Source organism: Mustelus asterias, chromosome 21 (genome assembly GCF_964213995.1).
Source record: "Mustelus asterias chromosome 21, sMusAst1.hap1.1, whole genome shotgun sequence".
Lineage (NCBI taxonomy): Eukaryota > Metazoa > Chordata > Chondrichthyes > Carcharhiniformes > Triakidae > Mustelus > Mustelus asterias.
In genome coordinates this window covers 81,571,092-81,594,711 of record NC_135821.1, presented here as the reverse complement: position 1 = coordinate 81,594,711, position 23,620 = coordinate 81,571,092, and the positions used below count along the sequence as shown (strand labels likewise).

The 23,620-nt window shown below is 42.8% G+C and overlaps 1 protein-coding gene across 3 annotated transcripts in view; it reads left to right on the top strand.

Moving 5' to 3' along the window:
- Positions 1-9,181, top strand: part of LOC144509457 (importin subunit alpha-7) — a 167,029-nt gene extending 157,848 nt beyond the window's left edge. For 2 of the 3 annotated variants that reach the window (XM_078238360.1, XM_078238362.1), the window contains 3 exons: positions 4,330-4,457; positions 6,501-6,679; positions 6,767-8,512. In XM_078238360.1, the coding sequence (XP_078094486.1) occupies positions 4,330-4,457; positions 6,501-6,679; positions 6,767-6,954 (495 nt within the window). In that variant the 3' untranslated portion in view covers positions 6,955-8,512. Of the gene's footprint in view, positions 1-4,329; positions 4,458-6,500; positions 6,680-6,766 lie in introns of all 3 variants that reach the window. The other variant, XM_078238359.1, reaches the window with a different exon arrangement.
- The last annotated feature ends 14,439 nt before the right edge of the window (positions 9,182-23,620 follow it).

The window sequence follows — 23,620 nt, the reverse complement described above, 5'->3', positions numbered from 1 at the left end:
GGCAGATGGAGTACAATGTTGGTAAATGTGAGGTCATCCATTTTGATAGGAATAACAGCAAAATGGACTATTATTTAAATGGTAAAAAATTGCAGCATGCTGCTGTGCAGAGGGACCTGGGTGTCCTTGTGCAGGAATCTCAAGGAGTTGGTTTGCAGGTGCAGCAGGTAATTAAGAAGGCAAATGGAATTTTGTCCTTCATTGCTAGAGGGATGGAGTTTAAAAACAATGAGGTTATGTTGCAGCTGTATCAGATGCTGGTGAGGCCACACCTGGAGTACTGTGTACAGTTTTGGTCTTTTTACTTGAGAAAGGATATTCTGGCACTGGAGGGGTTGCAGAAGAGATTCACTATGTCGATTACGGAGTTGAGAGGGTTGGCTTATGAGGAGAGACTAAGTAGACTGGGGCTATGCTCATTGGAATTCAGAAGAATGAGGGGAGATCTTATAGAAATATATAAGATTATGAAGGGAATAGATAAGATAGAAGCAGGGAAGTTGTTTCCACTGGCGGGTGAAACTAGAACTGGGGGGCATAGCCTCAAAATGGGGAAGCAGATTTAGGACTGAGTTGAGGAGGAACTTCTTCACAGAAAGGGTTGTGAATCTGTGGAATTCCCTGCCCAGTGAAGCAGTTGAGGCTATCTCATTGAATGTTTTTAAGGCAAGGATAGATACATTTTTGAACAGTAAAGCTATTAAGGGTTATGGTGAGTGGGCGGGCAAGTGGAGCTGAGTCTCTGCTCAGCGACTCTGCGCCGTCGTGTGTCATGAAGGCCGCCTTGGAGAACGCTTACCCAAAGATCAGAGGCCGAATGCCTGTGACTGCTGAAGTGTTCCCAACAGGAAGAGAACACTATTGCCTGGTGATTGTCGAGCGGTGTTCATTCATCCATTGTCGTAGCTCTGCATGGTCTCCCCAATGTACCATCCCTCGGGACATCCTTTCCTGCAGTGTATCAGGTAGACAACATTGGCCAAGTTGCAAGAGTAGGTACCGTGTAGCTGGTGGATGGTGTTCTCATGTGAGATGATGGCATCCGTGTCGATGATCCGGCACGTCTTGCAGAGGTTGCTATGGCAAGATTGTGTGGTGTCGTGGTCACTGTTCTCCTGAAGGCTGGGTAGTTTGCTGTGGACAATGGTCTGTTTGAGGTTGTGCGGTTGTTTGAAGGCAAGAAGTGGGCGTGTGGGGATGGCCTTGACGAGATATTCGTCTTCATCAATGACATGTTGAAGGCTCCGGAGAAGATGTCGTAGCTTCTCCGCTCCGGGGAAGTACTGGACGACGAAGAGTACTCTGTCCGCTGTGTCCCGTGTTTGTCTTCTGAGGAGGTCGGTGCGGTTTTTCGCTGTGGCGCGTCAGAACTGTCGATCGATGAGTCGAGCGCCATATCCTGTTCTTATGAGGGCATCTTTCAGCGTCTGGAGGTGTCTGTTGTGATCCTCCTCATCTGAGCAGATCCTGTGTATACGGAGGACTTGTCCGTAGGGGATGGTTTCTTTAACGTGTTTAGGGTGGAAGCTGGAGAGGTGGAGCATCGTGAGGTTATCCGTGGGCTTGCGGTACAGTGAAGTGCTGAGATGACCGTCCTTGATGGAGATGCGTGTGTCCAAGAATGCAACTGATTCCGGAGAGTAGTCCATGGTGAGTCTGATGGTGGGATGGAACTTGTCGATGTCACCATATAGTTGTTTCAGTGATGGTTCACCATGAGTTCAAAGGAAGAAAATGTCATCAATGTATCAAGTGTATAGCATCGGTTGAAGGTCCTGTGCGGTGAAGAGGTCTTGTTCGAACCTGTGCATGAAGATGTTGGCATATTGAGGTGCGAATTTTGTCCCCATGGCTGTTCCGTGTGTCTGGATGAAGAACTGGTTGTTGAAGGTGATGAGATTGTGGTCCAGGATGAAGCGGATGAGTTGTAAAATTGCATCTGGAAACTGGCAGTTGTCGGCGTTGAGTACTGAGGCAGTTGCAATAATGCCATCATCGTGGGGGATGCTGGTGTAGAGTGCCGAGACATCCATTGTGACGAGGAGTGCTCCTGGTTCAACTGCTCCATGTATGCTGAGTTTCTGTAGGAAGTCCGTAGAGTGAGGGAGGATCGCCATCCTCCCTCACTCTGCCACCGATCCACAGATTCCGAATGCAGTATGACAGCGAGTCCACCCCCACCTATCGCCCGCCCCCTCTGGCCCTTCCCCTTGGCATTGCCGATGCCTGGTGGGCAGTTCCAAGCTGTCCCTTGGGCATTGTCGATTTGTCCCTTGGGCAGTGCCAGGGGTCCAGGCTGGTACTGCCCAGGGACCCCTCTCCCTTATCCCTGACCTCCTCCGGGGGCCTCCATTGCCTCTCTTCATTCCAGCAAGATTGGGGCACCTGTTACCTGTTAGTAGGGAGTTGTTGTAAACCCCGATGGAGTGAACCACTCCTGGCAGTGTGGGGTGGGGGAGGTAGGTAGAGAGACGCTCACAGGCCTGGAGACTTCAGTCCTATTCCCACTAATAAGATGGAAATGTGGATTAGCATATTGTAATCAGCTCCGCGCCGATTTTTGAAAATCTTTGCTGCAGAGGCCGTGTCGCCCAATGGTAAGCCTGCACAACAGTCTCCACTGATATTTCCCGCTCACTGTGCTGCTAGAGCAGTGTAGCAGAATGGGAGAATTCCCCCCCCCCCCCCCACCTAGATTTTCTGAGCCAATGTCACTTTACGCGATTGCACTGATTTCACCCTTAATTAATAACACCACCGCACCTCCTCTCCCTTTTTGTCTGTCCTTCCTAAATATTGAATAGCCTTGGATATTCAGTTCCTAGCCTTGGTCACCCTGCCGCCATGTCTCTGGAATTGCAATCATATTGTACACGTGTATGTCAATTTGCGCAGTTAATTCATCTACCTTTTTGCGAGTACTCTGATACATCTGATATGCTGCCTTGCAATTTGTCTTTTTAACATTGTTACACGTGGGTTTTTTGTACGATGGCCCTGTAATGGGGCGGCACAATGGTTGGCACTGCTGCCTCACTGTGCCAGGGCCATGGGTTCGATTCCCAGCTTGGGTCACTGTCTGTGCGGACTCTGCACGTTCTCCCCATGTCTGTGTGGGTTTCCTCTGGGTGCTCAGGTTTCCTCCCACAGTCCGAAAGGTTAGGTGCAAAAGCCATGCTAAATTCCCCCTCAGTGTACCTGAACAGGCGCCAGAGTGTGGCGGCTAGGGGATTTTCACAGTAACTTCATTGCAGTGTTAATGTAAGCCTACTTGTGACACCAATAAATAAACTTTATTTGCTGCTAATCCTTGCTTCGTCTGTCTTCCACTTTTGCTTTCTACTTTTCTGTCATTCATCTCTACCGCTGTCTCCCCGTTCAGGTTTCCAAACCCCTGCCACTCTAGTTTAAACCCTCCCAAAAATCACGAGTAAATATCCCTGCAATGATATTAGTCCTGGTCATGCTAAGGTGCAACCCGTCCAGCTTTATAGGTCCCATCTTCCCCAGAATCAGTTCCAATGCCTCAGGAATCCAAATCACTCCCTCTGCACTATCTTTCCAGTCACTCGTTTATCTGAGGGACGTTTTTTACACAGAGGGTGGTGGGGGCCTGGAATGCGCTGCCAAGTAGGGTGGTGGAGGCAGGCACGCTGACATCGTTTAAGACTTACCTGGATAGTCACATGAGCAGCCTGGGAATGGAGGGATACAAACGATTGGTCTAGTTGGACCAAGGAGCGGCACAGGCTTGGAGGGCCGAAGGGCCTGTTTCCTGTGCTGTACTGTTCTTTGTTCTTTGTTCTTTGATCAATTCTATTCCTGCTCTGGCTAGCATGTGGCACAGTTCAATCCTCAGATTACTAATACTGGGGTCCTGCTTTTTAATTTATTGCCTTGTATTCCCTCCCTCACCGTGCAGCTGAACCACTTATGTTACCACTGATCTGGCTCTTGCTGCACTTTGTAGGTTCCAACTCCTACTTCAGGACTTTGAGTGTAAATCAAGGCCGACACTCCTATTCAGTACTGAGAGATTGCTGGAGTGTCAGAACTGCTGTTTTGTGTTTGAAAATACATTAAACCAAGGTCCTGTCAGCCCTGTCTGTTGTCCAGGTAGACATAACAGATCCCATGGCACTGTTTTGAATAAGAGCAGGGAAGTTATCCCCAGCCAGTATTTATCTTTCAATCAATATCGCTAAATGCAGATTAGATGGTCGTTGTTACTTTGCTGTTTGCGGGATGGCCTGTAATTATGAAAGATGCTATTAACATGCATGTCTTTTTTTTGTTCACTTCCTTTTATAAACGATTTTGGGTTTTCAGGCTGTAATAGATGCAAACATCTTCCCAGTGCTGATAGACCTTCTTCAGAAAGCAGAATTTCGGACAAGGAAAGAGGCAGCATGGGGCATCACAAATGCAACTTCTGGAGGAACACCTGAACAGATTAAGTGAGTGACATAAACATTTTATTTGTTTTATTTTACCTCATTGTTTCCAATCACTTTTTCCCTAATAAATTGTCAAACATTTTTATATCCTTTGCCAGTCTCTTTACAGGCTCCCATTTGGTACTTCTGACCATCGGTTTCGTTGGCCTTTGTTGTTGTTTGTATTTTTCCCGTTTAAAGAACCCGTGATAATCTTTCAGAAATACTAGGGGACAGAGGGTCTAGCATGAAGGAGGAACTAAAAGAAATCCTTATTAGTCAGGAAAATTGTACTGGGGAAATTGCTGGGATTAAAACCCGATAAGTCCCCAGGGCCTGATGCTCTGCATCCCAGAGTACTCGAGGAAGTGGCCCTAGAAATAGTGGATGCATTGGTATCATTTTCCAGCATTCTATAGACTCTGGAAGAGTTCCAGTGGATTAGGGGGTGGCTAATGTAACCCCGCTTTTTAAAAAAGGAGGGAGAGAGAAAACGGAATTACAGACCGGTTATCCTGACATCGGTGGTGGAGAAAATGCTGGAGTCAACTATTAAGGATGCAATAACTGAGCATTTGGAAAGTGGTTACAGGATAAGTCCAAGTCAGCATGGATTTACTAAAGGGAAATCGTGCTTGACAAATCTTCTGGAATTTTTTGAAGATTGAGTTTTTTGAAGGGGTAACCAAGAAGGTAAATGAGGGCAGTGCAGTTGATGTTGTCCAAATGGACTTTAGCAAGGTCTTTGACAAGGTACCGCATGGTAGGTTGTTGCATAAGGTTAAATCACATGGGATCCAGGGTGAGGTAGCTAAATGGATACAAAATTGGCTTGATGACAGAAGCCAGAGAGTTGTTTTTTAAACTGGAGGCCTGTGACCAGCAGTGTGCCTCAGGGATCAGTGCTGGGTCCACTGTTATTTGTCATTTATATTAATGATTTGGATGAGAATATAGGAGTCATGGTTAGTAAGTTTGCAGACGACACCAAGGTTGGTGGCATAGTGGACAATGAAGAAAGTTTATCTCGGACTGCAACAGGATCTTGATCAATTGGGCCAGTGGGCTTACGAGTGGCAGATGGAGTTTAATTTAGATAAATGCGAAGTGATGCATTTTGGTCGATTGAACCAGGGCAGGACTTACTCAGTTAATGGTAGGGCGCTGGGCAGAGTTACAGAACAAAGAGATCTAGGAGCACATGTTCATAGCTCCTTGAAAGTGGAGTCACACGTGGACAGAGTGGTGAAGAAGACATTTGGCATGCTTGGTTTCATTGGTCAGAACATTGAATACAGGAGTTGGGATGTCTTGTTGAAGATGTACAAGACATTGGTACGGCCACACTTGGAATACTGTGTACAGTTCTGGTCACCCTATTGTAGAAAGGATATTATTAAACTAGAAAGAGTGCAGAAAAGATTTACTGGGATGCTACCGGGACTTGATGGTTTGAGTTATAAGGAGAGGCTGGATAGACTAGGACATTTTTCTCTGGAGCGTAGAAGGCTGAGGGGTGATCTTATAGAGGCCTATAAAATAATGAGGGGCATAGATGAACTAGATAATCAATATCTTTTCCCAAAGATAGGAGAGTCTAAAACTAGAGGGCATAGGTTTAAGTTGAGAGGGGAGAGAGAGGCAATTTTTTCACACACAGGGCGGTGAGTGTCTGGAACAAGCTGCCAGAGGTGGTAGTAGAGGCGGGTACAATTTTGTCTTTTAAAAAGCATCTAGACAGCTACATGGGTAAGATGGGTGTAGAGGGATATGGGCCAAATGCGGGCAATTGGGACTAGCTTCGGGGTTTAAAAAAAAGGGCAGCATGGACAAGTTGGGCCGGAGGACCTGTTTCCATGCTGTAAACCTCTATGACTCTATGACTCCATAAAGCGGGAGTGGGATACAGAAAGTACATGCTCAGCCATGATCATATTGAATGGTGGTGCAGGCTCGAAGGGCCGAATGGCCTACTCCTCCACCTATTTTCTATGTTTCTGTAACATCTATAGAAATTTATGTTAATACTACAGAATATCTTTTGCATATTTTTCTTTTTTTCAGGTATCTTGTAAGCTTGGGTTGTATTAAGCCATTGTGTGACCTACTGACCGTTATGGACTCAAAAATAGTTCAAGTTGCCCTAAATGGGCTGGAAAATATTTTAAGGCTTGGAGAGCAGGAGGCTAAACAAAATGGAACTGGGATTAATCCGTACTGTAGCCTAATTGAAGAAGCTTATGGTAGGAGAAATGCTAAAAAAGAATTCAAAAATCCTAGTGATATTTATAAGAGCTCCAAAATAAATTTGTCCTATTCCTTTCTCACAGGTCTCGATAAAATTGAATTTTTGCAGAGCCATGAGAATCAGGAAATTTATCAGAAAGCCTTTGACCTTATTGAGCATTACTTCGGTGTGGAGGAAGAAGACAGTAGTATAGCGCCACAAGTGGATGAGATTGCACAGCAATTCCTCTTTCAACAGCAAGAGGCCCCCATGGAGGGTTTCCAGTTGTGAAGTGTGCAAGAAATGACCAGCAAACACATACCCCATCCTTGGTGACCCATCCAACCACACACGTTTAGTTGAAAAGAGTGACGGGAAACTTTTTTCTTCTCAAACAATTTTTTCCCCAAAGGAAAAATTAATTTAGTACAAAAAGTCACGCTTTTTTAATTTTTGAGTGGTAGAGTTGTTGGGTAACTGTTGCATTCCCCCTTTGTTTGTTTAATGTTGCATTGGAACTCTTATTTTTTTCAGTTTGTGCACTGTGGTGCATCTGTAAAAGGCAATTCTCCCAGAAATAAAGCTAGAGAAAGTCCAGTAAACATTAAACTTAACTCTGCTAGATTGAAATATTTAAGGAATGCTTGCAATTTATTTTTCCATAGCAGTGACAAATTTTAAGGTGGGGAGTTTGAGTTAGCATTTAACTGATGTAACTAAACTTCTTTAAAAGATTGCTTATGTCGATAACTAAGGCAGCCCTTGGCATATTGTCATTTATGAATGATTGCTACCATATTCAGGTAAACATGCCATTTGAACAATTAAATGGTAAAATGTACAGGTGTTGGAAAGAATTGTCTTTTGGATGGCTTTTTTGAGGGTTGCTGGGTGGATGGGTGTGAGAGTGCTTTAAATTCTTCACTGAGTAATTATGGGCGGCACGGTAGCACAGTGGTTAGCACTACTGCTTCACAGCTCCAGGGACCTGGGTTCGATTCCCAGCTTGGGTCACTGTCTGTGTGGAGTTTGCACATTCTCCTCGTGTCTGCGTGGGTTTCCTCCGGGTGCTCCGGTTTCCTCCCACAGTCCAAAGATGTGCGGGTTAGGTTGATTGGTCATGCTAAAATTGCTCCTTAATGTCCTGAGATGCGTAGGTTAGAAGGATTAGCGGGTAAATGTGTAGGGATACGGGGGTAGGGCCTGGCTGGGATTGTGGTCGGTGCAGACTCGATGGGCCAGATGGCCTCTTTCTGCACTGTAGGGTTTCTGTGATTCTATGAGTATATAGGAAAAATGTATCTGTTTTCAAAGATTTACTCCTAGAAGTTCCAGTGGATCTTATAATGAGCAGGTGCATACTGTGCTAATTCTGAATTCAGTGAACTATCGTGGCTAAAATCAAATAATCAGTTGCTTGGTTGCAATTGATGTTAATCAAGGATGGAACCAATATTCTAATTAGAAATTTCAGAGCAATGTATTTTGGAAGCAAGAGAGCATTCAGAATTGGGAAAAGACTTATTTTGAGGAGTTTAAATGTATATTCGCTACTGCCAGAACTGCTAAATGTTGAAAAACTTAGGTTTGTTTGATTATGGCTTAATTTAAACATTCAAATTTGATTTCTGTATTTTATTTTCCTCTTTAGAAAGAGAAGGGAGGTTAGAAATTTTGGTAATAGTTGGATAAAGAGCGGGACAGCTTAATGTAAGCTGATATATAGTTGGGGGAAAATTGTAAGCTGTGTGCTGTGTTAATGAAAATTCAAGTGTCTGGCCTTTCCAGGTGTTGCATCACAGCAGCTGCTGATCATGGATTTTAAAAAATACAAATTTGATCTGTCTAGAAATTTGAGAGTATTTAATGTGTAAACTGGAAGCTGCAGAATGCAAATCTCTAAATGTCAGTCCTTATTTATTTCATGTGTTAATTTAGAATAATGATAAAAATGTATTTGTCCCTTGCCAAGCCACTGGTTCAAAATCATTGCAACTATAGTTGCTAATCTGCCAAGTTTTATAGCACAATTGGATAGCTATTTTCCATCTGTAAACTTGCTTAAGTTTCTTCAGCAGCTGCCTGTTGAGTATCCAAACTCCATGTTTGTCTTCAGAAAAGCTGCAAAATAAACTAATTATAATTAATCCCAATTGTTACCTTTATCTGGGAGATCCGCAATGCTTTGTTTGGCAGTTGAGCAATGCGCAATGGTTAAACTAAACTACCAGATTTAGATTTCAATTTGTTTAGAATTTTTTAAAGTGATAAGATAGAAGTATTCACTCTAAAGTAAGAATAAAGTTATTTATCTAAACTGCTTTTTATTACAAAATGGCTTAGAAAATAGAATCTGAAATTACAATGCAAGTTACAGATATACTGCATTTTACTTTGCTATTACTTCACCCTTTAGATATAAAGTGCACAGGGAAAAGGAAACAAACTTACCTTAGGGATGAAATAAGGAAAACTGAACAAACTTGAAGCAAGTGTACAGATTCAAGCCAACGTTATTAAGAAAAAGAAATTTTGCTGTGAACACTTTTAAAATTTTACTGATAACTTTGTGCTTTGGCAAGGGAATACTTTGTCTACATTCTAACAGATTTGACATTTGCACACGTTATTGCATACATACCAGCATTACTCTTCTACACACTTTTACATCTATAATTTTAGAGGAAATGGCTTCCATAATGAATTCTGGTATACAATTCTTTATGAGGAGTAGGATTATATGTTGAACAAGGAGAGTGCATTCATTAGACAAACTGTGAATTTTAATTATTGAATTCTATTGAATATTGAAAAAGCCATTTTTCTCTACCTCTGCCACTGTGATCATCTTTGCCGAGGGGGTTGGGGACAGCTGTGATGGGGGTTGGGAGGATGTGCAAACAGATCACGCAATAAACATTAGAGATCTGTGAAGTAGAACCACCATGAACTGAGCTTGGCTATTCTTCCTCACTCTGAACTTGGGGATCCTTGTGGCCTAACTTTGCTACCACTCTAGTTCAAACCATTTTGGATTCACATTATAAAAGCAAATGTGTTGAAATATTCTTGCCAATTCATGAAAATGAGAGTAGGCAATATTTTAACATGTTGTATAAGGAAGCGATAAAGAAAGGAGCTCCTGGCTTCAGGGACAAGAATCTTATGCGAGAGCAGTTGGGCATTGATATTTTGAGTTGTGTGGTGTAATCATAAGTTCCAAAAAGTCTAACTTTCAGTTTTAAATTGAACATCCATTTTAGCCACAACTTTTAATGTGGCCGGTTCCAGTTCAGTTTGGTTTTATTTTTGTATATCCCTAACAGACCAGAGTGACACTGACTGACTTGACAAGATGTGTGATGTGATGGAAAGTTTGAAACCATTGCTTCAACAAAGACTAAGTTTCTTTTTTTCTAGTCAATACTTATTCTAGGTAGTAGGAATGGGCTCAGAACCAGACTTTCAAAAGCTGTAATCTCTCTCATACTGTGAAACGTTTATAGTGCAATTATTCCTACAAAGAAGCAGATTTTTGGTGCCTAACATTATGTAGTTTGCATACTATTTTTAATAGTATTTTTGCAGTAGTCCTCATTGTGCATCTGTTTGCTAAATAGGTATATATTGTTTGCTTAGTGTTCAGGTTTCTGCACGCTTTGCATTTTTTTTAAATTGAAGTTCTTTTTGCTGGCTGGCTGAGAGGTTTGTGCTTTTCTCTCCTGTCAGTTAGAATTATTAACATTGCATTTTGCACCTTCAACTAGAATGAAACATTATGTTGATTTTACTCCCTGGTTCTTGACTGGTGGAAATTGCGGCAGAGAAAGAAACTTGGGAAAAGAAGAGAAAGATCCATTAGAAATCACAAGCTGGTATAAAGATTTTTAAAAAACAAATTTCATGTGGTCAAAGAACCTAAATTAACAAACTCTTCCGGGTCTCTTGTACCATTGGAATTCACCAAACATCTCCGGTTCTGTGAAGAGTTACCCTGTAATCTTAGCAGCCTTTCACTGCTGCACATATTTGGTCCACATAAACTGAAAGAAAATTGTACAATGTTCCTTTCATTATATTGGGACATTGTGCAGGAAACAAGATCAAATTTTAGGTAAGTTAATGGAATAACTTTTGAAACAGCTAGGTGATCTTTTGGGGACTTGGAGGGAGAACTTTTCCCCCCAAAATCTTGACTTCCTTTTGTAAGAATAGCTAGGCCAGAAGTTACTAATCCTTTAACTGGCATTAACTGAAATATAAATTCAAACAGACCGACTCGAAGAAGATTTGCTATTAATCTCCTTACCCAAAATATTATGGAACTAGAGAAAACAGGAACAAGAGGAAGCCATTTGGCCCTTCATGCAGGCTCCACTATTCATTTTGTTTGTGACTGATCGCCCAGCTCCACCCACACCCCATAGCTAAAAATTTGCGTTAGAGAGAAAGTATATAATGGATATTGAGGATTTACCTGAACAGTTTTTTTTCAAACTTTGTTATTGAAAAATAGATTGTCCTAACAGTTAAAACATTATGCTATTTTGGAGCTTTTAACATCTGTTGAAGGGAATAAATGGCTTTTAACTATGCAACACACAGCTTCAATTTTATTAACAAACTATTTAGCAAAACTGGGAGAAAGTTAATTCTTGTAATGCTGAACATACCTTTTGCTGGCAAACTATTTACTAACATATCTGATGTCAATGCTGAAAACATTTGGACTCATGAATTTGAAGCGGGCCTAGATATGTTTCATATGTATTTTGAAATATCCTGTATCCTCTTGCTTCCAGCAAGCAGCATGAAGAGAAAACATTTCAGGTGTTTGGTTCTGTGCCCTTCACTAACTAATATATTTGTGGCAGCTGTTAACCATTTGATACTTTAGATTTTACTATATTCGATATTACAGCAAATAATTTTCCTCAAGGTTATGGTACATAATTTTCACATACAAACCAATAAATCGGTACTAATATTTCATGCTTTTGCTATATGACCATCAAAATTTCAAGCACTTCCATTTGCCAACTATGCAAACTTTTCCCTTGAGACCTTCTGACCAAGGTCCCCATCCTTAAATACTTCTAAATGTCTATAAATCATCTTTTTTGTCCAGGGAATTTTTGTACAGTTTTCTACTGATACTTTGATGTATAACATTGAAAAAATGTGCAATTTGGCCAGGAGAGAGTTTCAATTTGTAATAATTTGAGCTATTATAATTACTGTTACTTGAAATTGCTGGAATAAACCTGCTGTAGAGCAAGAACATACTAGCAACAGTCCATTTACAAGCAAAAAGTAATAAAGCTGCTACACCTTTTGAGACCTAACTTTATATTTTAAACTTGTAATTTGGATACCTTATTTTACTGAAAGTTTTTCCTTACTTTAATCCACTTGTAGCCTTCCTTTGCAAAATTACGGCATCAGACTTTCTACGGAACAAGAAAGCAAAATTACAATGCACTCCTGTTCTTTATTCATACAAGTGCCAGCCCGACCATGAGTCCACAAAGATTTATGTTTATCTTCTCAGTCTTTAACAATTTTATTTTACTTGAATGTGCACATATTTTGTGGATATGTGCAAACATGCTGCTCTTTTTTTTCCTCCTCAACTGCCACAACCACATTACTTCAGTGATGTTAGTAGTGGCAATCATTAGTATTATATGCACTAATCTGATCCATTGATTAGGCCGGATCTTTTTTGAGGGGGGTGGGGAGAGGGGGTGGTGGGCAGTGACAGTGGGTTGGATCGGAATATAAAATTGACCACTGACTAGAATTTCCAATTGTGCATGCCCATGGCCACAGTTTTAATTGCTGTCTTGCAAATAAGTGTAGTGGGATTAAAATTTGACAAGGATTTTTTTCTTGAACATATAGTTAAAATGCAGAACCAAAAAAATACATTCTATTTATTTTCATACATGCTATATTATATGACAGACTTTTTTTTTACTTGCTCTTCTACAGATGTTTGCAGATATAAAGTTTGTGTCCAAATTGCTGTTCCTCAAAACTTGAATCAAATCATATTTTCCCCTTTAGTTTTGGGAGGTCCTGTTACCATCCATATGGACTTCACAGATAATGATATGAATGCATAAGATGACAGAAGCAGATAGCACAAATAGAACATGACACACAAACATAATACAGCAAAAGCAATTGCAAATTCTGTTCCTTTGTTTAAAACACTGTAAATGTACAAGTATGAAATAAATACTGTTGCAAATCTATATTTTGTGTGTTACCTACTGATAATGTTTAGCTTTACAGAATATGTACAAAGCATAGTTTTGTAATGACAATATGGTAATAAAATTAAAGGGAAATCTGGCTTCCCTTTTCTGAGAGGAGCTGTAATCCAATGTTGCAATGATTACTGTTAACCTTGGAGAACCATTTGTGGGCCGTTCATTGTGAATTGCATCAAGTGATACTATTTTGCCACAAGTCTGACTGGAGTATGGAAAATTCCGTTGATCTCTGCTAAGGTCTACGATTGGTAAGGCAGTCAAAATGTCTTAAAAGGGCTACTGACAATTGTTTTGCACCAAAACAATGTAATCAAAACAATGTAATAAAAGGTGAACCTTTTTTACACTCGCTCCAAAACTTCCACATCCTTCTGATAGTGTGATAACCAGAACTGCACCCAATACTCCAAATGTGGCCTAGCCAAGGTTTTATATATCTGCAACATGATTTCTCAACTCCCGTATTCAATGTCCCAGCTGATGAAGGTAAGCATGTCGTATGCTTTCTTAATCACCTTGGCCACCTGTGTTGCCACTCTTGGGGAACTGTGGACCTGCACACCCAGATCCCTCTGTATGTTAATGTTCCGAAGGGTTCTGCCATTTACAGTGTAATTCATACCTAAATTTGATCCTCTAAAATGCATCACCTTGCATTTGTCCAGATTAAACTCCATCTGCCATTTCTGTGCCCAAGTCTCCAATCTATATTCTCTTGAATCCTCTGACAATCCCCAGCACTATCAGCAACTCCACCAGTCTTCATGTCATCCGCAAACTTATTAATCAGATCCCCCACATTTTCCTTCAGATCATTTATATACAAACAACAAGAGGTCCCAGCACCGATCCCTGTGGAACACCACCAGCTACAGATCTCCTTTCTGAAAAACACACTTCCACCGCTTCTCTTGTCTTCTATAACCAAGCCATTTCTGTATCCATCTAGCCAGCTCACCCCGAATCCCATGTGATTTTAGTTTTGTAAGAAGTCTCACAACACCAGGTTAAAGTCCAACAGGTTTATTTGGTAGCAAAAGCCACTAGCTTTCGGAGTGCTGCTCCTTCGTCAGGTAAGTGGAACTCCCACTTACCTGATGAAGGAGCAGCACTCAGAAAGCTAGTGGTTTTTGCTACCAAATAAATCTGTTGGACTTTAACCTGGTGTTGTGAGGCTTCTTATTGTGTTTACCCCAGTCCAATGCCGGCATCTCCACATCATTTTAGTTTTGTACCAGCCTGCCATGTGAGACCTTGTCAAAAACCTTACTAAACTCCATATAAACCACATCCACAGCCCTTCCTTCATCAATTTTGTTATCACCGCTTCAAAAAACTCATTGACCTTCCCTGTACAAAACCATGCTGCCTGTCACCAATTAGTCCAGTTTCCTGTAAATGTGCATATATCCTGTCCCTCAGTATCTTCTCCAAAAGCTTCCCCACCACTGATGTCAGGCTCAATGGCCTATAATTTGCTGGATTATCCCTGCTTCCTTTCTTAGACAAGGGAATAACATTGGCTATTCTCCAGTCCTCTTGAACCTTGCCTGTGGTCAAAGAGGTTGTGAAGATATCTGTTAAGACCCAGCTATTTCTTGCCTTGCGTCTCGTAGTAATCTGGGATAGATCCCATCTGGCCCTGGGGACTTGTCTGCCTTAATGCAATTTAGGATACAAAACACTTCCTCCTTTGATGTATTGACGTTCTCCAGAGTGTTCACACGCCTATCCCTGACCTCAACATCCGTCATGTTCTTCTCCTTGGTGAATACTAATACAAAGTACTCATTAAGGATTTCACCCACTTCCTGTGGCTCCATGTGCAACTTCTTGTGGTTTGACGTGTAACTTCCCTCCATTGTCCTTGAGTGGACCTACTCTTTCTCTTGTGTTACCCTCTTGCTCCCAATATATGCATAAAAAGCCTTGGGATTCTCCTTGACCTTGTTTGCTAAAGACCATTTCATGGCCCCTTTTAGCCCTTCTAATTCCACATTTAAGTTCCTTCCTACTTTCACTATACTCAAGGGCTTTGTCAGTTTTTTAGATGCCTAGACCTATCATATGCCTTCCTTTTTCCTTTTGACTAAGCTTACAATTTCCCTTGTCATCCATGGTTCCCGAATCCTGCAATTTCTATCCTTCATTTTTTGCGGGAACATGCCTGTCCTGCACTTCAATCAATTGACCTTTAAAAGCCTCCCACATGCCAGATGTGGATTTGCTCTCAAGTAGCCGCTCCCAATCCACATTCCCCAGTTCCTGTCTAATTTGGATGTAATTGGCCTTCACCCAATTAAGCACCCTCACCCGAGGGCTACTCTTGTCTTTATCTATTTTGGTGCTGGTACTGACCAGTGTGGACCTGCTGTGCTGGACCCCAATGTGCTCAGTCCAGTAGACATTTGCCCCTCTGCCACTGTCAGCCTGCAGAGGAAGGGTCCTGGGGGTTGGGTGGCCTTGGGCTGGGAACAAGGGGTTGACCTCACCACTCTCCCCCGGGAGAGGGTCTTGTGACTGGACTGCCCCTTGTAGTACTGGCCGACCTGTAGATCATACTTAGCATGGTGATATCAGGCAGTTCTGTGATTAACAACTTCATTCCGGACAGTCAGCTGTGAAAATTTGAAGTGGCCTGGTCACTTTAATCTTCATGCCCCATGGACAGCTGACAGGCTTTTAAATCATAGCACTCCAATAGAACCATAGAATATTACAGCACAGAAACAGGCCTTTTGGCCCTTCTTGGCTGTGCCGAACCATTTTTCTGCCTAGTCCCACTGACCTGCACCTGGACCATATCCCTCCACAACCGTCTCATCCATGTACCTGTCCAAGTTTTTCTTGAATGTTAAAAGTGAATCCGCATTCACCACTTCATCTGGCAGCTCATTCCACACTCCCACCATTCTCTGTGTGAAGAAGCCCCGCTAACATTCCCTTTAAACTTTTCACCCTTAACCCATGTCTAGTTTTTTTCTCCCCTAGCCTCAGTGGGAAAAGCCTGCTTGCATTCACTCTATCTATACCCATCATAATTTTATACACCTCTATCAAATCTCCCCTCATTCTTCTACGCTCCAGGGAATAAAGTCCTAACCTATTCAACCTTTCTCTGTAACTCAATTTCTCAAGTCCCGGCAACATCCTTGTATACCTTCTCTGCACTCTTTCAACCTTATTAATATCCTTCCTGTAATTAGGTGACCAAAACTGCACACAATACTCTAAATTCGGCCTCACAAATGTCTTATACAACCTCACCATAACATTCCAACTCTTATACTCAATACTTTGATTTATAAAGGCCAATGTACCAAAAGCACTCTTTACGACCCAATCTACCTGTGACGCCACGTTTAGGGAATTATGTATCTGTATTCCCAGATCCCTCTGTTCTACTGCATTCTTCAGTGTCCTAGCATTTACCTTGTATGTTCTACCTTGGTTTGTCCTTCCAAAGTGCAATACCTCACACTTGTCTGCATTAAACTCCATCTGCCATTTTTCAGCCCATTTTTCTAGCTGGTCCAAATCCTTCTGCAAGCTTTGAAAACCTTTCTCACGTTCCACTACACCTCCAATCTTTGTATCATCAGCAAATTTGCTGATCCAATTGACCACATTATCATCCAGATCATTGATATAGATGACAAACAACAATGGACCCAGCACTGATACCTGTGGCACACCACTAGTCATGATGTGGAGATGCCGGCGTTGGACTGGGGTAAACACAGTAAGAAGTTTAACAACACCAGGTTAAAGTCCAACAGGTTTATTTGGTAGCAAAAGCCACACAAGCTTTCGAGGCTCTGAGCCCCTTCTTCAGGTGAGTGGGAATTCTGTTCACAAACAGAACTTATAAGACACAGACTCAATTTACATGAATAATGGTTGGAATGCGAATACTTACAACTAATCCAGTCTTTAAGAAACAAAACAATGGGAGTGGAGAGAGCATCAAGACAGGCTAAAAAGATGTGTATTGTCTCCAGACAAGACAGCCAGTGAAACTCTGCAGGTCCACGCAACTGTGGGAGTTACAAATAGTGTGTCCGCAGCAAACTACCCAGCCTTCAGGAGAACAGTGACCAAGACACCACACAACCCTGCCACAGCAACCTCTGCAAGACGTGCCGGATCATCGACACAGATGCCATCATCTCACGTGAGAACACCATCCACCAGGTACACGGTACATACTCTTGCAACTCGGCCAACGTTGTCTACCTGATACGCTGCAAGAAAGGATGTCCCGAGGCATGGTACATTGGGGAAACTATGCAGACGCTGCGACAACGGATGAATGAACACCGCTCGACAATCACCAGGCAAGACTGTTCTCTTCCTGTTGGGGAGCACTTCAGCGGTCACGGGCATTCGGCCTCTGATATTCGGGTAAGCGTTCTCCAAGGCGGCCTTCGCGACACACGACAGCGCAGAGTCGCGGAGCAGAAACTGATAGCCAGGTTCCGCACACACAAGGACGGCCTCAACCGGGATATTGGGTTTATGTCACACTATTTCACATAAATATTTCTGCTTTTTTCCTCCTGAGTCTTTATCATGCGATCCTAGAATCAGAATTTATGTCACACTATTTGTAACTCCCACAGTTGCGTGGACCTGCAGAGTTTCACTGGCTGTCTTGTCTGGAGACAATACACATCTTTTTAGCCTGTCTTGATGCTCTCTCCACTCCCATTGTTTTGTTTCTTAAAGACTGGATTAGTTGTAAGTATTCGCATTCCAACCATTATTCATGTAAATTGAGTCTGTGTCTTATAAGTTCTGTTTGTGAACACCACTAGTCACAGGCCTCCCCTCAGAGAAGCAATCCTCCACTACCACTCTCTGGCTTCTGCCATTGAGCCAATGTCTAATCCAATTTACTACCTCTCCATGTATCCCTAGCGACTGAAGCTTGCAAACTAACCACCCATGCGGGACCTTGTCAACGGCCTTACTGAAGTCCATGTATACAACATCCACTGCCTTCCCTTCATCCACTTTCCTGGTAACCTCCTCGAAAAACTCTAATAGATTGGTTAAACATGACCTACCACGCACAAAGCCATGTTGACTCTCCCTAATAAGTCCCTGTCTATCCAAATATTTGTAGATCCTATCTCTTCGTACTCCTTCCAATAATTTACCTACCACTGATGTCAAACTTACCAGCCTATAATTTCCCGCATTACTTTTTGAGCCTTTTTTAAACAACGGAACAACATGAGCTATCCTCCAATCATCCGGTACCTCACCCATGGATACCGACATTTTAAATATATCTGCCGGGGCCCCTGCAATTTCAACACTAGTCTCCTTCAAAGTCCGAGGGAATACCCTGTCCGGTCCTGGGGATTTATCTACTCTGATTTGCCTCAAGACAGCAAGCACCTCCCCTTTAATCTGTATAGGTTCCATGCCTTATTTCCATAGACTCCATGCCAGTTTCCTTAGTAAATACGGATGCAAAAAACCCATTTAATATCTCCCCCATTTCTTTTGGTTCCATACATAGCCGACCACTCTGATCTTCAAGAAGACCAATTTTATCCCTTACTATCCTTTTGTTCTTAATATACCTGTAGAAGCTCTTAGGATTATCCTTCACCTTGTCTGCCAACGCAACCTCATGTCTTCTTTTAGCCCTCCTGATTTCTTTCTTAAGTAGTTTCTTGCACTGTTTATACTCCTCAAGCATCTTATTTGCTCCCTGTTGCCTATACATGTCATACATCTCTCTATCAGAGTTCCAATATCCCTCGAGAACCAAGGTTCCTTATTCTTATTCACTTTGTCTTTAATCCTGACAGGAACATACAAACTCTGCACTCTCAAAATTTCTCCTTTGAAGGCCTCCCACTTACCAATCACATCCTTGCCAGAGAACAGCCTGTCCCAATCCACGCTTTTTAGATCCTTTCTCATTTCTTCACATTTGGCCTTTTTCCAGTTTAGAACCTCAACCCGAGGACCAGATCTATCTTTATCCATGATCAAGTTGAAACTAATGGCGTTCTGATCACTGGAACCAAAGTGCTCCCCTACACACACTTCCATCACTTGTCCTAACTCGTTTCCTAATAGGAGATCTAATATTGCATCCTCTCTAGTTGGTCCCTCTATATATTGATTTAGAAAGTTTTCCTGAACACATTTTACAAACTCTAACCCGTCTAGACCTTTAACAGTATGGGAGTCCCAATCTATATGTGGAAAATTAAAATCCCCTACTATCACAACTTTATGTTTCCTGCCGTTGTCTGCTATCTCTCTGCAGATTTGCTCCTCCAATTCTCGCTGACTATTGGGTGGTCTATAATACAACCCCATTAATGTGGTCATACCTTTCCTGTTTCTCAGCTCCACCCATATGGCCTCAGTAGACAAGCCCTCTAATCTGTCCTGCCTGAGCACTGCTGTAACATTTTCCCTGACTAGTAATGCCACCCTCCCACCCTTCATCCCTCTGCCTCTATCACGTCTGAAACATCGGAACCCTGGAACATTGAGATGCCAGTCCTGCCCCTCCTGTAGCCAGGTTTTTCACTAATGGCTATAATGTCATAATTCCATGTGTCAATCCACGCCCTCAGCTTGTCTGCCTTCCCCACAATACTCCTGGCATTGAAATAGACACACCTCAGAAGATTATTACCACCAACACAACCCTTCTATTTGTGATTTTGCATGAACTATTAACATCATTTATTTTCACCCCCGCTCCACTATCTGCTCTGGCACTCTGGTTCCCATCCCCCTGCAAATCTAGTTTAAACCCTCCCCAACAACACTAGCAAACCTCCCTGCAAGTATATTGGTCCCCTTGTAGTTCAGGTAGGTCCCACCTGCCCCAGAAGAGGTCCCAATGATCTAGAAATCTGAAACCCTGCCCCTTACACCAGTTCCTCAGCCATGTGTTCATCCGCCCGAGCATCCTACTCTTCCCCTCACTGGCACGTGGCACAGGTAGCAATCCTGAGATTACCACCCTCGGGATCCTGCTTTTTAACTTCCTACCAAGCTCTCTATACTCACTCTTCAGGACCTCTTCACTCTTCCTTCCTACGTCATTGGTACCGATGTGTACCACGACATCTGGCTGATCACCCTCCCACTTCAGAATGCTGTGCACGTGATCAGAGACATCCCCGACCCTGGCACCCAGGAGGCAACAAACCATCCGGGAGTCTCTGTCACGACCACAGAACCTCCTGTCTGTACCTCTGACTATTGAGTCCCCTATCACTACCGCTCTCCTCTTCTTCCACCCTCCCTTCTGCGCTGCAGAACCAGACTCAGTGCCAGAGATCCGACTGCCCCAGGTAAGGCATCCCCCACAACAGTATCCAAATCAGTATATCTGTTGTGGCGGGGAATGGCCACAGGGGAACCCTGCTCTGCCTGCCCTTTCCCTTTCCCTCGCTTGACGGTAACCCAATTACCTGTGCTCTGTGCCTTTGGCGTAACTGCCTCCCTGAAGCTACTATCTATAAACTCTTCATTCTCCCGAATGATCTGGAGGTCATCCAGCTCCTGCTCCAGTTCCCTAACACGGTTTGTTAGGAGCTGCAGTTGGATGCACCTCCTGCAGGTGTCGTTGTCAGGGACACCGGAGGTCTCCCTGACTTCCCACATCCTGCAAGAGAAGCATTCCAACATCCAGCCTGGCATTCTTTCTACTCTGAAGAAACAAAAACAACTTACTGGAACCTACCCTCGCCTCTGCCTGTTCACGCCAAAGCCTGTTTGAGCCAAAGCCGTCCCACTCTGCTCCTTCTCACTCCGCCGCCCGCTCACAACTCTGCCCGCTGGATAGAGCGGCCTGCTTTTTAAACCTTCCGCGCGCTACTGGCTGACCTCAGGCGCCGGCGCAGTCTCGCGTTCCACTCGCTGCCTCCCTTGCTCTGACTCAAAAAATTCACTGGGGCCGACTTCCGGTTTTACACTTCCGGCTGCCTTAGAGAAAAGAAAAACTCCAAAAAAAAGAATTTTGAGGGGGAATATGAAGAAAGGGACATGACCCGCGAACAATGGGCAAAGCAGGAGGTGGAAAGAAAGGTAAAAAGGGAAGAAGAAGGTGCTAAAGTGGAAGGAGAACTGGATAACATACGCCGTATGAGGCAAGAGTTAGAGGAAGAGTTGATTCGGGTAAGGGTGTTAAAATGCGCAAATAGAAAAATGGAGGAAGAACAGAGTAAAAAAGGTGAGGAGGCAGTGGACAGTGAGGCAAGGTGTGAACAGGAGGAGGGTAAGGAAGAATGGGATGAAAAATGTAAATATAGCAAGGGAAGTGCAGGAGGAAAAGGACAGGGACAGGGAAAAGCACCCTATCAGAACCAGAGGGGACAAAACCAAGGATATAATCAAGGCCCCAGGCAGGGAGGACCACCTGGCCCTCCAGGGGTATGCTGGGGATGTGGGGAAACAGGACACATAAAGAGGAATTGTCCCCAAAACAGCTATAGACAAGGAGGTCAACAACAAATGAGTCAGCAAATGATGCAAGTGCCAACCAGTGACTGCCCAATGAGTCAGGGGCCAGTAAATCACCAGAGTTTCCTATAGGGAGGCCCAGAGAACCCCGAAATGGTAGGCCAGTATGTACAAATAACGGACACAGCAAATCAAGAACCTGTAATCAATGTTAGAATAGGGGGGGTTGAGATCCCCATGATGATAGATACAGGAGCTACTTGTACGTGCATACAGGAAAAATATGCAGGACACCTACCATTGTCAGGTCAGTTTGTAAAAACTATGGGGTTCTCGGGGAAAGCAGTATTGACTCAAATGACGATGCCGGTGCCTATCACCGGTGGAAACAAAACCACTCATGTGCCTGTGTTAGTATGCAATAAAACACCACTGAATTTGTTAGGCCGGGATGCAATCTTAGGGTTAGGGTTAAAATTAGAGTGTACAACTCAAGGAATTAATCTGACGGGCATGTACGTAATTAGGGTAAGGGGAGAAGAGTGGGCCAATGTATATTGGCTAGGGGACATAGAAGAACAAATTAAAAAGCAGGTATGGGAAATTTGGGGGACATTTGTAGAGGCACAGATTCCAGACGCCGAATGGCCAAAAACTGAACTACATAGCACAATGATTTTTGATAAAATACAACAGTCAGAGATACAGGAGAAGTGGAATAAAGAGGCAGGACAAGAACAGGAAATAAATTCAGACAGCATTTTAATCGGACCAGAGGGAGCAGCCCTCACAATTAGAAAGAATGAATGGGTCAGAAAATGGTTCTCAGTGCCTGAGACAGAACCACATGTTACGCTAAAGGTGAATCCTGATGACAGACCAAAGGATTTGGGACTTATGACGTTTAGGGCACAGGAACTGGAATTTATTAAAGCAAACAATGAGAATATTTGGATGTCGACTGACGGACAAATGATGAAAATATCTGTTAATGCAAGGATGACTGGAAGACCAAAAGAGGTAAAAATAGAGTTAAAAGATAAAGAAGTAGAGCAAGAATGGAGAGCAAAGTTAGAAAAAGATTTAGATTCTCTCCCTGAGGAATTGTGGTCAAAGAACAATACAGATGTAGGCAAAGTTAAAACAGCTACCCCAGTCGAAGTAAAATTGAAGCCAGGATGTCAAGGACCTTATAAACCACAATATCCAATCAAGGCAGAAGCAGTAAAAGGCATAAGAGAAACAATCAGAGGTTTAGTTGACGCAGGGGTGTTAAAAGAAACCCGAAGTAAATGTAACACACCCTTATTACCAGTTAAAAAGGCAGATGGGGAAAAGTGGAGGTTAGTACACGACCTGAGAGCAGTTAATGAAGTAGTTGAAAATATGCCAGTAGAAGTCCCTAACCCCTACACCTTATTGACTAACATACCGTCTGAAAGCAGATGGTTTACAGTAATAGACTTATGCTCAGCGTTTTTCAGTGTGCCCTTGGCACAAGCGAGTCAGTACCTATTTGCTTTCAAGTACGAGGGAAAACAGTACACATACAATAGAATGCCACAAGGATTCAAACACTCCCCACATGTATTCAACCAAGTGTTGAGAGCAGATTTGGCAGGGATACAACTAGAAGGAACACTGATACAATACGTGGATGACTTGTTGTTGTGTACAGAAACAAAGGAACAGTGTAGGGAAGAAAGTTTAAAACTGCTAGAAAAACTGGCGAAAGGAGGACATAAAGTGTCAAGAAAGAAATTACAGTTCTGTCAAAGAAAAGTAGAATACCTTGGAAGGGAAATAACTGTTGGACAAAAAAGAATAGCTCACCAGCAGATAGAAGCAGTATTGAAAATCCCAAAACCACAGACAGTGAGCACTAAAGCTATGACCAAATTACAAAATCTAAGGAAAAAAATGCATGACAATGCTGGATTTGGCCATAATATTTGGAATTGGCTTGATAATGTATTCGGACAATGGGGAGCATGGTTTGCAAAGGCAGGGGTTATAATAGTAGTAGTAGCAATCATAATTGGACTAATCTTTTGTTGTTTACTGCCTGCTTTGAGATCTTTTATTACCAGACTAATGATGCGACAAATGGTAGTGCGAATGGAGAATGAACAAATCCCCGAACAAGAAGTCCAGGAATGGGGTCAAGTTGAATTACCCCCACCGAATAGACTCATGATAACTTTGATTGAGACTGACGCTCCTTGTTT